Below are 17,263 nucleotides of genomic sequence, written 5' to 3' on the forward strand. Positions count from 1 at the left end.
AGTATATTTTAGATATGAGACCCTTGTCCATTGTATGGCTAGTGAAGATCTTCTCCCAATCTGTAGACTTTCTATTGGTCTTGCTAGCTATGTCCTTTGCCATGCAGAAGCTCTGCAGCTTCATGCAATCCCATTTGCCCAACCTTTCTTTGATTTGTTGTGTGTAGGGTCTTTACTAAGAAAATTCTGGCCTGTGCCAAGGAGCCATAGACTTTCTCCTATTCCTTCCTGTAATGTTTTCAAGGTGTCTGCTTTTACTTCGAGGTCTTTGATCCATTTGGGGTTGATTCTGGTGTAGGGTGACAGGTGTCTTACTTTTTAATCCAACTTTCCATTCTTTTTTCTTTCTTTTTTTTTTTTTTGTTACTGGGGTTTAAACTCAGAACCATGCCTCCAGCCCTGATTTTTGTTTGTTATTTTGAGATAGGGTCTTGCTTCCTGCCTAGCATGTACCTGCTTATGTCAAGTTTCCTGGCAGCTAGAAAGCAGAATAACACTACTGCGTCTTGCTTTTCATTGAGAAGGGATCTCTTGTACTTTTCTCCATCCCAGTTGGCCTTGACCTATGATCCTAACAATCTTATTTTCCCAATTGCAAAGATTACAGGATGAGTCACTACTGTTCAGCTTATTCTATATATTTTCATTGGTGAATTGAGACCATTAACGTTCAGTGTTATTATTGAAAAGTGTGTAGTCATTCTTGCCATTTTTGTTGTTTTTGTAATGTTTGGCTCTTTTCTACTCTTTTCTATCTGCTTAACTGGTGGGATTTATTTTCTCCTTATTTTTGTAATTAGACTTATCTTCTTCTGTGTGTAAAAATTTTTTTGAGTATCTTCTGCTGGTTTAGTGGCCACACATTGCTTTGGTCTTATTGATTATAGAAGGTTTTTCTTTGTTCTTCAGTTGTGAATGACAGCTTTTCTTGACAGAGCATTCTGGGTTGATAGTTACCAGCCTTTCTTTTAAGGTTTCTGTTGAGAAATCAGCTGTTACTCTGTTGGTTTTACCATTATAGATGACTTGTTGCTTCTCTCTTGTGGCTATTAGTATTCTTTTGTTTGGTGCCATTAACACTTTAACTACGATGTGTCTTGGAGTCTGGGAGCCTCTTGGCTCACAGGCCACAGGCCACATTTGTGGGTCCATGCACAACTGAGGGCACCGTTCTGGCAAGCCACTTACAAGAGAAATGCTCGTCTGTCTTAACTGTCACTGTAAGATAGCCTTGTCCCTACTAGAAATGCAAAAATAAATCAACCTCAGTGTTAGGAAGGACATATTCCTGAAGCTGGTCTCCTCACCCAGCCCTGCTTCCCACTGCCAGCCTCAGTGTCCCATCTCAGAACACCCTTCCAGAACTCAGAGCAGACATGAGAGTGAAATGTTTGAAGAAAGAGTTATGCTCCTTGTGGTCTTGGAACCATAGACAGAGGCGGGAAGGGCCAATCCAAATGCTGTCAGCATTTGACAGAACTTTCTAGAGATTACAACTCACTGACAAACCCAGGCTGTGTTGAGAGTTGAGGAGTATGAGCACATGGGAGAAACTACTTTCCTCTGCTCTACATCAGGAGCCCAGACTGAGGCTCCTCTGACCTTTGTCCAGTGCCCTTGACCTCAAATTATTCCAGTTCCTCCCTCTGGCTCTGGAAGGCAGCTGTGTCAGGGTCATTTCAACAGCTCTAGGTGGCCAGGGCTGTATCCTTGAGGACCACAATTTCCCAGGAAGCCCAGTGGAACTTCAGGTTCTGCACACCTGCTCAGAGAAGCCTCCAGCAAACAAAAGCTTCAGAATGTATCAACAGGCTTAATGACAGTACAGCCACCATGACAGTAGGTACCAGGAAGGCCCTGCAGGGGTGAAGCTGATAAGTGCTCAGAGTGCTATGCAGGTCCAGCCCCAGTGGTTCCCATGCAGCTCAGAACAAAGCCCAAATCATCCTAGGACCTACCATCTTTCATACTAGGCCCCATCTCCCCACATCTGCCCTTGCTATCAGCTGACCTCAGGATCTTTACACATGCTGTTCTCTCTGCCCAGAGCTCTCCCAACCCCTCTCCAGATATCTGCAAGGCTAATGACTGATGTTACAAGACTTCTCTTCCAGCCCTCAGGGAGAGGTCTTGCATCTGCCAGGACCTATGACTAGAGCCTCTGCATACTCAGATCTCTCAGCCTAAAGTGCAGGGAAAAGTCTCTGAGACACAATCACAATTCTGGGCTTGTAAGCACTGATAGATTCTAGCACAATACCAGTGAGAGACTTCAGAACCTCACTCTCACCAGTATATAGGTCATCCAAACAAAAAATAAAGAGACCTCAGAACTGAATGATACTACAGATTGTACTTAACAGATATCTTTAGGATATTCCATTTAAGGGCTACAAGACATATTCTCATCAGCTCACAGGACTTTCTCTAAAATATATAATATTTTACAACATAAAGCAAGTCATTGCAAATACAGAAAAAATGAAATAACTTCTTCTATTCCTTTATTTTTTGAAAGATCTAACTTATTGTATTTAATTTCTTGATTTCTTTTTTGGTGGTCCTAGGAATTAAAACCAGGACTTCATTTATACCAGGCAAGTACTCTACCACTTGAACAATGCTCAAAGCTAACTCCTAATACAATTAAACTAGAACTCTACAACAAAAGACACTACTAAAAGCATTCAAGCACATGGAGACTAAGCAGCACATTGTTGACTGACCCAGGAGTCATCAAATCACAACTTTTTGGATATAGCAAAGGTGATATTAAAAGTTTATACTATTACTAGAGCATCTACATAAAAGAGAAAATCACAAATTCATAGCATAACGATATACCACAAATTCCAAGGAAAAGAAGAACAAGCCAAACCCAAAATTAGATGAAAGCAAATAACAAAGATTAGGGCAAAAATTAATAAAATGGATACCTTTAAAACTACACAGAAACCAGGCGTTGGTGGCTCATGCCTGTAATCCTAGCTACTCAGGAGGCTGAGATCTGAGGATTGCGGTTCAAAGCCAGCCCTGGCAGGAAAGGCTGTGATACTCTTATCTCCAATAAACCACTCAGAAAGCCAGAAGCGGTGCTGTGGCTCAAGTGGTAGAGCACTCGCCTTGAGCTGAAGAGCTTAGGGACAGTGCCCAGGCCCAGAGTTAAAAAAAATACAAAGCAAGCTGGGCACCAATGGCTCATAACTGTAATCTTAGTTAGTCACGAGAGGCTGAAATCTAAGTATCACAGTTTAAAGCCAGTCCAGGCAAGAAAGTCCATGAAACTCTTATCTCCAAGTAACCATCAGGAAGTTGTAAGTAGAGCTGTGACTCAAGTAGTGGAGCACTAGTCTTGATAAAAAAAAATCTCATAGAGAGTGCAAAGGTCCTGAGTTCAAGCCCCAGGACTGGCACACACACACACACACACACAAAAAAAAGAAAAGAAAAGAAAAGAAACTACGCAAAACATCAGAAGACAAAAAGTTCTTCTTTGAAAAGATGAATTACATTGATAATCTCTTACCTGATCTAACAAAAACAATGAGGAAAAAAAGACCCAAATTGGTAAAATTTTAGACTAACATGTGATATTACAACAAAAACCAATAAAATCCCCAGGATCATGAGGGAATTGTTGAAATTCAAATCAACTAGAAAATCCAGAGAAAATGGATAAACTTCTTGATGTAGTTGAACTACCAATATTAAACCAAAAGGACATGTAGCCACTTAAATAGATCTGTAACAAGCAATGAGATTGAAGCAATAATAATCTCTTAACACTGAAAACCCCAGAGCTGACAGACTTAGCTGAATTCTATATGACCTTTAAAGAACTAACTTAATAGTCCTCAAACTTTCCTATGAAGCAGAAAAAGAAGGAACACTACGAATGCCATTCTATGAAGCTAGCATTACACTCATTGCAAAACTGGACTATGACACAACAAAAGAGAGAATTATGAATGAATGTACTTGATGAGCAAAGATTCTCAATATATTTGTAAACCATTAATCCTATCACCTTATCCAGTTGCCACACTCCAGGGATGCAAGGATGGTTCAACATATGTAAATCAATAAATATAATACAGCACACAGAATCCACTGATGCAGAAAAATCCTTTGATAAAATTCAACATCATTTTATCATAAAACTTCTGAAGAAACTAGGATTGAAAGAATGTTTTTTTTGTTTTGTTTTTTTTTTTGGTCGGTTGTGGGGCCTAAACTCTGGGCCTGGGCACTGTCCCTCAGCTCTTCACCTCAAGGCTAGTGCTCTACCACTTGAGCCACAGCGCCACTTCTGGTTTTTTCTGCTTGTGTGGTGCTGAGGAATCAAACCCAGGCCTCATGCATGCTAGGCAAGCACTCTACCACTGAGCCACCTTCCCACCCCAAAAGAATGTATCTTAACATAATAAAGACTACATATGACAAATCTATGGCCGACATCATACTTAAATGGGAAAAAGGGAAATTATCTCTAAAATCAGGAATGAGAAAAATGTGTCCATACTACCCAATTTATTCAGTGTAGTTATAATATTCCTAGCCAGAGCAATTAAAAAAGAGAGATAAGTAAAAAGGATTCAGCTAGGAAAGGAATAAGTCAAATTACTTTATTTGCAGATGGTATGATCCTATACTTAAAATGTGAAAGGCCTTACCTTCTAAGAACAAAATATGGGAAGATTTCCTAAGCTCACGAATTGGCATAATTAACACCATGAAAATGGCCGTACTAACAAAACAAATTTATAAAATTAATGCACTACCTGTCAAAAGCTTCCTATATCTGATTTTTGGAAATGTAGCAGGCTATAAAAATCACACAAAAATCAGGTAGGAGTCTTCCTCCTGAATGGACAGGTGGCTCAGAACTCCCTGGGTTGCAATTATTCCTTGAGTTTTAAGTTCCTAGGTGCGGCTCAGTATTAGCCTGCCTGCCCGCAGGCTACTTGCAACCTGATCACTGTGGCTGTTCCTGCAGCCTGGGCTCTTGACTCGCAGAAGCTAGGCAAGTTGCTGGGGATTGCCCTTAGACAACAGGACTGCAACTCAACTCTAGTGTCTCAGTCCTGGAAAGGAAGTCCTATCTCAAGAAGGTGCCTCTTTGCCACTCTTAGAGACATGGAGGATGAAGAGTGGTCTTTCCTGATGGGAAAACAACCATGACAGCATGGCTTATCATGCTGGGGATGTCACACATTGGGAAATCTTCATATTGGGGTTTGAGGCTTGTGAGATGTGTATTTGTCTCTCAGCTAGGTTGGCCAGTCTGTCTCAGAGGTCACCTGGTTTACTTTGTTGTAGAGGCTTGGGCATCTCTTCCCACTAACAGAAGCTGTAAATTGTTTCTGAACAATTTACCATCCTCTTTTTAGCTGCCCCATCCCTCATCTGAGCATCTCAGTGCTCCTTTTCATTTGTTTCATATACAGAATCCAACAGAGGAAGTCTCTGCTCTGCTGTCTTAGAAGAAATGAAATCATCATTATATCTGATTGATACATTATTTCTTTTGTTAATACAAAGTGACCTTCATTATCTCTTTGGCGAATTTTAAAATTACTTTCATATAATACAAATACATTGATTCCTACTGGATTTCATATTCCACTTGCTCAGAACATCGATTTCCAAACTAACTTTCAGTCTCGGGTGAGTTTTGCCACTGAGTTTCTTGCAGACACAAAATAGTTGAATCTTGATTTTTAAACATCCATTCATCTAGTCTGAATCTTTTTCTTTGGAGAGCTAAGACCATTTACATTTAGGGTTAATACTGAAAAGAATTTTTCCCTTCTTCCTTTTAGAATTTTGCTGCTTTACTGACTTAATAATGTTTAAGTCCTCCTAATTCTTATTGTTCTAATGAAATTTACTCTTTACTGAATTCCCATGCTGGTATACACCTTTCTTCTTTGTGTGGCATTTCTTTGAATATCTATTGTAATGTTGACTTAGTGGTCATAGATTGCTTTAGCTTAAGCTTATCCTGGTAACTTTGCTGGACTCAGTGATCTTGATTGGCATTTAATTCAGAGCTTGAAATAGTGATGTATGACCATGCTTTCTTGGCCTTCTGTAGCAGCCAAGAGGTCTACTGTTATTCTGATAAATTTACCTTTGTAAGTAACTTGGCACTTTTCCCTTTCATGTTTCTTTATTTTATATTCTTGGCATTTAAACTATGACACAGAAAGGTTCTTTTCTGGTCACATTTGCTTGGTATGTGGATGTCCAGTACTTTCTCTGGATTGGGAGAATTTTCTTGTATAATTTTATTGAATAGGCTTTCTATGCCTTCCTTTAGTCTGTACCTTGGTTTCTTATTCTATACCACTGATGTGTTCTCTTGCTTTCCAGAGGTCTTGAATGTTGTGATCATCACTACCCTCTTATTGCTAGCTGAGTGTAGGAATTCCTCAGCTGTCTTCTATCCCTGTTATTCTTTCTTCTGCCAAGTCTAGCCTATTGGTAATGATTTTCATTACATTGTAAATTTTATTTACTGAATATTTTCATTTCTAATTTTGTTTCCTTCCCTCCCTCCCTTCTCCCCTCCGTCTCTTCCTTCCTTCCTTCCTTCCTTCCTTCCTTCCTTCCTTCCTTCCTTCCTTCCTTCCTTCTTTCCTTCCTTCCTTCCTTCCTTCCTTCCTTCTTTTTTGTGTGCTGTACTGGAGCTTGAACTCAGGGGCTTCTGTCCTCATTTGGCTTTTTCTGCTCAAGGCGATGCTCTACCACTTGAGCTACACTTCTACTTCCAGATTTTTGCTGGTTAACTGGAGATAAGAGTTTCACATAGACTTTTCTGTTTGACCTGGCTCTGAACTGGCTTTGGTCTGAATAGCTAGAATTACAAACATAAGCCACCAGCATCTGACTATCTTTATTTCTTGAATTTCTTGTTTGGGTTGCCATTTGTGTGTGTGTGTGTGTGTGTGTGTGTGTGTGTGTGTGTGTGTGTGTGTGTGTGTGTGTGTGTGTGTGTGTGTGTGTGTGTGTGTGTGTGTGTGTGTGTGTGTGTGTGTGTGTGTGTGTTGTGGAGCTTGAACTCAGAGCCTGAGCGCTGGCCCTAAGCTCTTTCACTCAAGACTAGTGCTTTACCACTTTAAGCCAGAGCTCCACTTGCACTATTCGGTGGTTAATTGGAAGTAAGAGTCTCACAGACTTGCGTGCTCTGGCTGATCTTTAGATTCTGCTTCCTGAGTAATTAGGATTACAGATATGAACCACCAGCACCTGATTAGGTTGCCAGATTTTTTGTTGAAGTCCTAAATTTCATTTTTCATTTCTTTTCTTTTCCTTCCTCCCTTCCTCCCTTCCTTCCTTCCTTCCTTCCTTCCTTCCTTCCTTCCTTCCTTCCTTCCTTCCTTCCTTCCTTCCTTCTTCCTCCCTCCCTCCCTCCCTCCCTCCCTTCCTTCCTCCCTTCCTTCCTTCCTTCCTTCCTTCCTTCCTTCCTTCCTTCCTTCCTTCCTTCCTTCCTTCCTTCCTTTCTTCTCCTCCTTGTCTTCTTCCTTCTTCCTTCCTTCTTTCTTCTTCTTCTTCTTCTTCTTCTTCTTCTTCTTCTTCTTCTTCTTCTTCTTCTTCTTCTTCTTCTTCTTCTTCTTCTTCTTCTTCTTCTTCTTCTTCTTCTTCTTCCTCCATCTTCTTCTTCCTCCTTCTCCTTCTCCTCCTCCTTCCTCTTCCTCTTCCTCTTCTTTTTGTTGGTTGTGGGTTTGAACTCTGGGCCTGGGTGCTGCCCCTGAGCTCTTCAGCTCAAGGCTAGTGCTCTATTACTTGAGCCACAGCTCCACTTCCTCCTCCTTTTTTTTCTTTTCTTTTGTTTTTTGTTGGTAGTGGGGCTTGAACTCTGGGCTTACGTGCTGTCTCTCAGCTTTTCAGCTCAAGGCTAGCATTCTACCACTTTAGCCACAGCACCACTTCCTTCCTCCTTCTTTTCATTTATCTGCTTTCCTGAATCCTTTTGGAAGTCATTGATCATTTTCAACATTAGACTTTTGAAGTCTGTTATTTTTGGAAGTACTGAGGTTTGGGTTCAGAGCTTCAAGCTCTTTTGGCTAGCTCATTTGGCTGGGCTCTAACACTTGAGCCCAGACCTCCCTCTCAGCTTTTAGCTTTTTGCTAGTTATTTTAGAGATAAGAGTCTTGTGAACTTTTCTGCTCAGGCTGACTTTGATCTTCCAGACTTCAGCCCCCAGAGAATCTAGGATTGTAGATGTCAGTCACCAGTGCCTGCCTCACTGACTTTTTTTTTGGGTCCGGTCGTGGGGCCTGAACTCTGGGCCTGGGCGCTGTCCCTCAGCTCTTCAGCTCAAGGCTAGCACTCTACCACCTGGGCCACAGTGCCACTTCCGGCTTTTTTTTCTTTTTGCTTATGTGGTGCTGAGGAATCGAACCCAGGGCCTCAGGCATGCAAGGCAAGTGCTCCACCACTGAGCCACCTTCCCAGTCCTGGGAGATTCTTATCTCTAATCAACCAGCAAAAAGCTGGAAGTGAAGTGTGGCTCAAATGGTATGGCTTGAGTGAAAAAGCTAAGGAACAGCATCAGGTCCTTAGTTCAAGCCCCAGTATCAGCACACACATACACACAAATCAACAACAATGCTAATAATTACAGACCAAGTGAAATGTCAAAAACTTGAAGCATCTTTCCTGGTCCTCTAATATTGGGAGCCACCAGTTTTGGGGTGAGGGAGGCTAGTGAGCCATATCTGGAGTCCACAGTGGCTGCTCTGTGTTCCCTTGTGTGGTTTGGTCCTATATGTAAGCTGAGAGCCAGACTGGTCAAGCTATTTTATATTTCACTTTGGAAGCCCTTTGGCACCCTGGAAGGCCCTGTTGGCCTCAGTGAGCATTGTGGCCCATAAGCAGGTTCCCAGTCACTGCATAGGTTCCTCCCTCCCAGTTTGTACATGTAGGTGGAACAAATAGTTGAGCTAGGAGTGACCCCCATCTCAGGTGCACTAGAAAAGTGTGAGGAAGCAAGCAGAGTACTGAGTTCTCCAGTGGGTGGAGAGAACCAGGAAAGCAGGGCTGCCAGTCTCAGAACTTTCAAGTCCTGCAGTGCAATAATCCATCCTTGGAGAGGGGAGGCTGTGGAAGTCAATCTGCTGGTTCTGTGCTCAGAGATCTCAGTCCCACCGGACAGTAAACCACATATAGCTAGGGAGGCAACTCTGGAACCATTTGACCACTTGAGCCACATCACCAGTCCTTTTTGCTCTTAGTTATCTCTGATAGGGCTTTCCATTTTTGCCAAAGGTCTGCTGGGATTATAGTAAGTACCACCATGCCTGGCATATTTTGAATATTCCTTCCCATTTGTTCATCTTTGTGATGATTTACTATATTGATAATGTTTGATTCTATTTCTCTTTTGTGTATCTGTTCTTCTAGTGGGATCTATACTTTTACATATTTACATGATGTCTTCCTTTCATTCTACATGTAGAACTTCCTTAAGAATCTTTTATAAGAAGCCAGGCACTGATGGTTCACAACTGTAATAATCCTAGATACTCAGGAGGCTAAGATCTGAGGATTGCAGTTTGAAGCCAGCCCAGGCTGGCTTATCTCCAGTTAACTAGCAAAAAGCCAGAAGTTGAGGTATGGCTTAAGTGGTAGAGTGCCATCATTGAACAAATAGCACACACACACAGACACACAGACACACACACACCATTTTTTGTAAGGCTGTCTGCTAGTTGTGAATTCCCTTAGTTTTTGCTCATCTGGGAAGATCCTTTTTTTCTCCTTTATTTCTGAGAGATAGCTTTCTGGGCATAGGAAAATTGCTTAATAGTTATTTTATCTCAGGACTTAGAATATGTCATTCCATTTCTTCCTGGCATTTAGGGCTTCTGGTGATGTCTGCTGTTAATCAGAGAACCTAAACTTGACATTTTTCTCTTGCAAAATGTCTCTCTGTGTTGAATTTCTCATTTATGGCCTGTATTATCTTCCTAACTTGTTAGTCTATGTTCTCCTGGATCTCATTTGATTTTTTTTTGGGTGGGGGGGAACAGTACTAGGATTTGAACTTGTGTTTGCTAGGCAAATACTCTACTACTTGTTATACCTCCAAGCCCCATTCTTTAAAATTATTTATTAGGCATTTCACACATTTGGATTTATTTGTTAATCTGTTGCTAGAGAGTTATGATCTTAAGGTCTGAGAGCATGGCTTAAGTAGGGTGAGGGGGAGAGCAAGAGAACAAGAGAGTGAGAGGGAAAAAGAGGAAGAGAAGAGAGGGAGAGAAGAAAGGAGGAGAGAGAGGGGAGATAGAGACATACACACAGGAACTGTTTTGGAGGCGCTACATTACCTTGTTTCTTTTCATATTTTTTTTTTTCAGGTAAGAGGTAGGTTTATTCATCGCTCCGGCTGGCACCAGGTCAGGTTGACACTCCATGCTGCTGGGAGAGAGTGTCTGGCCCTAGGCTAGGCCTTATCTAGGGTAGGGGTGGGGGTGGGGGAAGGTGTGGCCAGGCAAAGGAAGGTGGGACCAGGTGGGAGAAAGGTGTGGCCACATCAAATCCAGATGTGACCTCTTCCAGGAGTGCCAGGTGTCTAGGCAACGCAGGTACTGGGTGGAGACTTTGCTGCAAGGGGGGCGGAGTCTGCTCGCCATCCAGGAGTGGACCTTACATTCCAGCTTTTTAATAATCATGAAATAGGGTGCAGGTTCTCTCTGGCTACTTCCTGCTGACAAGGGGTGTTGACATTAGGGGTAAAAGGCCAGAATGCAGTCCCCTCCCAGAGAAGGCATCGAACAGCAGCTGTCCCTTGGTAGGCATGAGTCCTTAGATGAAGTCTGGAGGAGACAAGTCTCTTGGATAAAGTCTGGAGGAAGTCTCATGAGGCATTGGGGGACTGGACAAAAAAAAAAAAATACAGAGAAGTGGTAATACGGACGTGGATGTGAAGGCCAGCGATGGAATTGGTGAAAAGTCTCACATGGTGTCTCAAGGCAGTTCGGTTCGCAGAAAAAAGGTGGTTAGGAAATTGTAACATTTCCAACTCAAAAACTCCATCCGAGTCACGGCACCATATGTGAGGTATATTAAGTAGGTAGATTTCATTAGGTAGCCAATGAAGAGAATACCACATGCTGTAACTGCTGCCCCTGCCGTGCATGGTGGAGAGGCATGGCTGGAAAGGAAGGGCTTTTCCTATTTCTTGAGTTTATATAATATTTGTGCAGCTGGTGGAGCATTTTGATGGAGTGGTCTTAGTAAGTAGCTTTCTCCTGAAGATGTTTCTTGGGGTTTTGGTTTGTCATGCAGTGTTGGGTTTGATTCTGGGCACACAGTATCTCCTCATGGTCTCTTTGACTGGGCATGGTGACTTTGGGCAATGTGTACTGTGGTGGAGACCAGAGACACATTGTCTCTGTATGGTGCAGGAGTTGAGACACTGCAGTTGGCACAGATGTGGTAAGGCAGCAGGCAGCAGTGCATGTGTGGTGCTCAGTGTGGGGCTAGTTCTCTGTGAAGCAAGGTGGTTTTCTCTGTTAGCTTTGCTACTTGCCAGCACCTTTGGCACTGACTCATCCCAGCAGTGATGGGAGATTGAAACACGTCCTACAACTAGTCAGTGGTATGGGCCCAGGCCCAGGCAAGGTGGCAGCAGGAATGGGAGCGGCCCTCTGGGGTGCTACCCTGTCTTAACAGCAGTGCTTGGTTGGACAAGGTGTTTTGTGTGTGTGTGCGTGTGCGTGTGTGTGTGTGTGTGTGTGTGTGTGTGTGTGCGTGCGCGTGTGTGTGAACAGTGGGAACTGTTCAGGAGCCAGGACAGCAGTAGCCATGGTGCTCTGCTCTGCCGCATCGGTGGACCTTGGCTTGGTCCTGGTCAGGGGCTCTCAGTGCAGTCTTCCTGGGTGAACAGGGATTGTAGTGATGGCTAGGGCTTTTCTCCTGACTCCTCCAGAGCTTATGCACTTGGAGTGAGACCAACCCTAGAGCTGGGCTAAGTTATCCTGAGCATCCTCTTTGTGGGTCAGGGTGACAGCCAAAGCCAGAGTTACTCAACCCCCCTTGTCATGCCCCTGTGGTGGGACAGTAACAGGAACTGTGTTGTTCCCTCCCCATCCTCACTGAAAGAAGCACCAAACATGGCATGGAGGTGGGCAGGAGTGAGCCCTGCCTGCAGTGCTGGCACTGCCATGCTGTTGGTCCCGTATGGCAGCTCCCCATCTGATCAAGGGCAGTGGTCACTCTGCTGGTGGCTTTGCAAAGCAGCAACAGCACAGGCCTATGGAGACCCAGAGATGGGAGTGTGCAGGATTCTGATCCCTAGAGCTTCCCAGACTCAGACAATGGCTCTCTTCTCAAGATGGTTCCTGGCTACAGAACCCTTGGCGGGGGAGACCCTTTCCAAATCTAAGCTACTGTGAAGATTTCAGCTCTTATCTCAATGGGCTTCAAGTCTGAGGACTGGGGGATGTTCCTGTAGCCAGCACTGCCAGTATCCCCACTGACAGTTTGCTGGGGCTTCCACCCATCTATAGATATTCCTCCTTCAACTGTAGAGCAGAGATGGCAGATGTGGGAATCTCTGACTAATTGTCTCCTGCTAATCTCAGTGTCCTTCTAGTCAATAACCTCAAAGTGCAGCTATACACCTCAGTCTTTATGGAGTGTTGGGCACTTTTAAGTTGTCATTTTCTATTTTTTTGTATATTCATAATTCTAAAATTAATTCTTGATCTAGCACTGCAGTAGTTATAACAAATTTTCAACATATTTTGTGCATGGTCAAACTTTCAGATCTCGCTGTTGGGTATGCTGCCCCTTAATTCCCACAAGTGATTTGGAAAACCTAGATAGCAGCAGGAACCCATGTTTGTACTTTTTCTCAAGTACATTGTAGTCCTCAACTCTGCTAAGGACTCTCTCATCATGATATGAAATTAGAACTTAGGAAAAAAATGTGGCTGTCTCAAGCGATAGCATGATAGAGCATATCTGTCATACCCTATTGAAGTAGTGTGATGATGAAATACGGTCTTAATGAGGGTTTTTATGAAGGTTATAGGGTTATAGACCTTTATACCTTATTTGCTTTGGTGGAGACTCCCAAGCCTTAACTATATCTTGACTCTACAAATGTACATAGGAGACTGTGCCAACAAGATTGTGCAAGGTCAGCTACAGCCCAGCTGTGCACCATAGCTCTGGGTGTATGTATGCTTCTGTTGTCCCCTGAAGGGACAAATCATAGGTTGTTAAAATCACATGTCTGGTTCAAATGAATTTTAGTGGAAATCAGAGCAAAGGTCAGATTAAAAAAAATCACACCATATGGTGATTCAACTAAAAAAATCTCTCTTGACTTTCATTGGGGGTTGATTTCATATTGATGTTCAAACAGAACATTTATGTTTAGCGTATCCTCGTTACTTAGCAAAGACTAGCTTTAAAATAGACCTGAAATATGAGAATGAAAACAGCAAGCTGGAGCAGGCAAGCCTCTGAGAGATTAACCCAAATAGATAGATGCATCATGGCTTGCTGACACTTGTCTGGTATGCAGGCAGACTAAAGATCTCATTTAGAGGAATTGTAGACTTAAAATTGGAAAATGCTCGACATACTTTGCCTTAAGAAGAAAAAAGAAAGCCTTACATTTGTCAACTTTTCTTCTGCAGCTTACAGACTTAGCAAGACTGCCCCGAGCTCTCGCTGCCAGACAGTTCATGCTGGCATCTCGATGTGGAACTCCACCTTTCCTGCCTGTCTGTGGCTCCCTCCCTTGGCTTCACAGAGGCCGCCTCTATCTGGCCTGACTTTGGGGTACAGCTCTGCCAGTTTAAGTTGCTGGGTAAATGGCTGCTTCCAAGTCTCCCAAGCTCTATAAGCTCAATGCTTTCCTGGTTGACTCCCCCAATCTAGAACTGAAAGGGGCACCTCTGAGCACCCTCACTGTGGAGCTGCTCCTGGGTCTCAGGAGCCAGGTTCCCCAGATTCCTTTGACTCTTAGGTGTTCCTCTCACACACAACCTGCTTCTCCATGGCACAGTGTCTTCCTGTTGTCCTGGGATTTCCTTAAAGAGTTGGATATAGGCATTGATGAGTTGGACAGGCCTTGTCCTGAGAAGAGTAACTAGATCTGCAACCAGCTAGCCCCTGGGCTCTGAGTGGTTTATCAGCCAGGTAACACTTCCTCAGTCTCTCAGCGGAGACAACCAACATATCCCCATGTTTTAGCCAGATGCTCAACAAAAGTAAGTGTTCAAAAAACATGAGCAACTTTTTAGTTTATTTTGGAGGCCTTTATGTTTGAGATAGTGGCAGAGGACAAAACTATCCCTAGAAACAGGCTTGAGGTCATTCTCTATCAAGGACCCTCAGTGGTTACCATGGGAATTTCATTATATCACAGGTTCCAGCCAAGACAAATCTAAACTGATCTGTCAATGCCAGAGGGTAAGGCAATGATACCAGGGCTCATTGTGCTGTCAGAAGAATCTTGTGTATAAAAAGGCAAAACAAAACCATTCAAGGCTTTTGAAAAAAGCATCATTTATTTCAAAGTACAACACAAAGTTGTATTTTTAAGAAATACACATTCAATCTTGTATCAAGACTTGGCTATGTGCATTTCAGTTTATCTTTAAAATAAATTCAGGTATACAAATCTTACATACCTCAAGTACAAACAGCACAGAAAATGCATATGGTCTCAACTGAATGTTTTTACATTCATCCATTGTTCTTAAGTTGACTTACATTTCTGTAATCTGCTTTTAAGCCAAGACAGTCTTACTTTAAAAAAATACTCTATTTTCAGCACAAAGTCCTCATACATTTTTAAAATTAGATCTTGGCGCATAATATTGTGAAATTATTAAAAAACAAACTTGGTAATTTAGTAAAATTGTCACATGCCAGGACTTCTGAATCAATTCAAATTACTCCCTTAGCTGTAATGCCAAACTTGTGTTCATACAGTTTATAAAGAAAGCATGGGAGAAGACAAGAGGGGAGAACTGGGTAGCAGTTAAAGTTTTCAGATGGACACTTCTTAGTGGTCTGTGGCTGAGTGGAGACTTCTCTACAAGCACAACAGCAAATCTCATAGTATCATAATTGCAAGAAAGATCTGAAAGAAGCGGGTGGAATAAGCCTGCCCTGCTGAAGTCTGTTTTGCAAAGATGAGGAGGGTGGGGAGTGGGAAGCAACAGCAGTAAGAGCCTTAAAAAGATGTCTCAAAAACTGGCATATCATGATCTAGATGAGGGGCCCCTACTTTTGTTTGTTTTTGCCTAATTTCAAGTTCAATTCTCATGAGGGAAGTGTGAATTAGACCAAGGGTCAGAGCTTCTTCTTCCAATTGTAGGGCTCCATATCCGCCAGGGGTTGTAGGTCTGTCCCAAGTCATCGGATGGACTGGAAGTGGAAGGAGCATGGGTAGCGGGTGAGTTTTCTGTGCCCATGAGGCTGATGCCTGACAGTGTGTTCGCTGGAGTGGTGAAAGGAAGGGCACTGTTGAGGTTACTGGACCAGATTGAGCTGCTGAATGGAGTGGAGGACCACAAGCCACTGGTATTGCCAAGGATTGACTGTGACAAAACACAACACCCAAAACTGGGCATTAGAAGAGATAGGCAGGAAGCGAGTAAAGAGTATGTACACAAAATAAGGCTGCATCATATGTCTTTCATTTCACCTACTTTTTCTCTGGTACCAGTGTTTAAACTCAGGCTCACACTTGCTTGCTCATTTGGCACTCTACTACCAGAGCCATACCTCTAGCCTGTTTTTTTTGCTGTATTATTTTGGAGATGGAGTCCCTTAGACTTTTCTGGCTGGGCTAACCTCAAACAGGGATCCTCTGAATCTCAGTATCCTCAGTAGCTAGGATTATAGACATGGTGTCTGTCTTATTTTGCTGAAACCACATTTCATAATGCTACGCCAGAGTCTGAGCAGACAGTTGTAATCTTCCAAAGAAGGGCTGGCAAACGATGGCCTGGTTTTGAGAATTCATCTCTATGGGCACCAGTGAGTTACCTATGTTCTGGCTGTGCTATTTTTATACCTTGATGGTGGAGCTGAACAGGTGCTGTGGAAATAGGACAGTCTGCAAAGCTTCAAACACTGACTTCCTGACTCTTTTTGAAATCTATGAAAGTAAAATGTGTGAGGTAAAATAGCTCCAGTTAAATCTTACACATCGAATTTACTTTGCCTGACAACAACCAAATAATTACAGTGGGGTCTTATTTTTCTGTTATAATATTGTGGAGAAGAAACCAATCATTGTTTTTCTTGGTAAGACTTTTCTTGACTTTTTTTTGGAGGATAATCTTTACAGAAAAAATTAGCATAGAAGCAGAGAGTGTTGCTTCTTAGAAACAAAATACATTCCGTTTTTTAGTTTTCTTCTTTGTGGACAGTGAAGCCATGGTCAGTGCTCACCTGAGCCTCTGATGGCACAACACCTCATGTTCTAGTACATAGGGTGGGAAGAGGCTGGAAAGCACCCCTGTCTACTAGGTAAGAAGCCAGGGACACTTAGGAGATATAGACAAAGCAGTGAAGATCATGAAAGTACTACCCACCCATTTCACAGTGGTTTTTTTTGTTGTTCATTGACTGTCTGCAAAGGCCTAGGCCTTGGGTACTCACAGAGGCTGTGTGGGTTGGGGAGCTAGCAGTTGCTGGCCAGGAGGGGCTGGGATCTGTTGCTGGAGAGTCCCAAAGATATGAAGGGCCACTGTTAAACTCATTCCAGCTTCTCTGTGAGGCCTGATTGCAGGATCGAGATAAACCGAGCTTGCTGAAAACTTCTGAAAGTAAGGAGACAATCATCCAGTCTATATTTGATTTGGCTGCAATCACTAGAACTAGACAGGACTCAGTGACACACACCTCTCTGCTGCTCACTTGGAGCTGCCACACACTCAGAACTCTGACCCATGGCACACAATCTGCATTCTTAACCCATATTCATCATTAGATTACTTCAAAATGCAAACATTCCTCAAAACTTACCTTGTAGCTAATGCAAAACCAACATATAATAACACCTAATTCTTTCTTTTTTTTTGGGGGGGGGTCCAGTCATGGGCCTGAACTCTGGTCCTGGGCACTGTCCCTCAGCTCTTCACCTCAAGGCTAGCGCTCTACCACTTGAGCCACAGCGCCACTTCCGGCTTTTTCTGCTTATGTGGTGCTGAGGAATTGAACCCAGGGCCTCATGCATGCAAGGCAAGTGCTCTACCACTGAGCCACCTTCCCAGCACA

General features: G+C 43.0%; 1 protein-coding gene across 1 annotated transcript in view; it reads right to left on the bottom strand.

The window, feature by feature from the left end:
• Positions 1–14,508: 14,508 nt before the first annotated feature.
• The window catches only part of Tmem131 (transmembrane protein 131), a 192,035-nt gene continuing 189,280 nt past the window's right edge, over positions 14,509–17,263 (bottom strand). The window contains exons 40-41 of the mRNA XM_069988476.1: positions 16,646–16,806; positions 14,509–15,576 (exon numbers count right to left, since the gene is read on the bottom strand). Of these exons, the coding sequence (XP_069844577.1) occupies positions 15,292–15,576; positions 16,646–16,806 (446 nt within the window). The 3' untranslated portion in view covers positions 14,509–15,291. The remainder of the gene's footprint in view (positions 15,577–16,645; positions 16,807–17,263) is intronic.

Source organism: Dipodomys merriami, unplaced genomic scaffold, assembly GCF_024711535.1.
Source record: "Dipodomys merriami isolate MVZ:Mamm:240054 unplaced genomic scaffold, mDipMer1.0.p SCAF_36, whole genome shotgun sequence".
Taxonomy (NCBI): Eukaryota; Metazoa; Chordata; class Mammalia; order Rodentia; family Heteromyidae; genus Dipodomys; species Dipodomys merriami.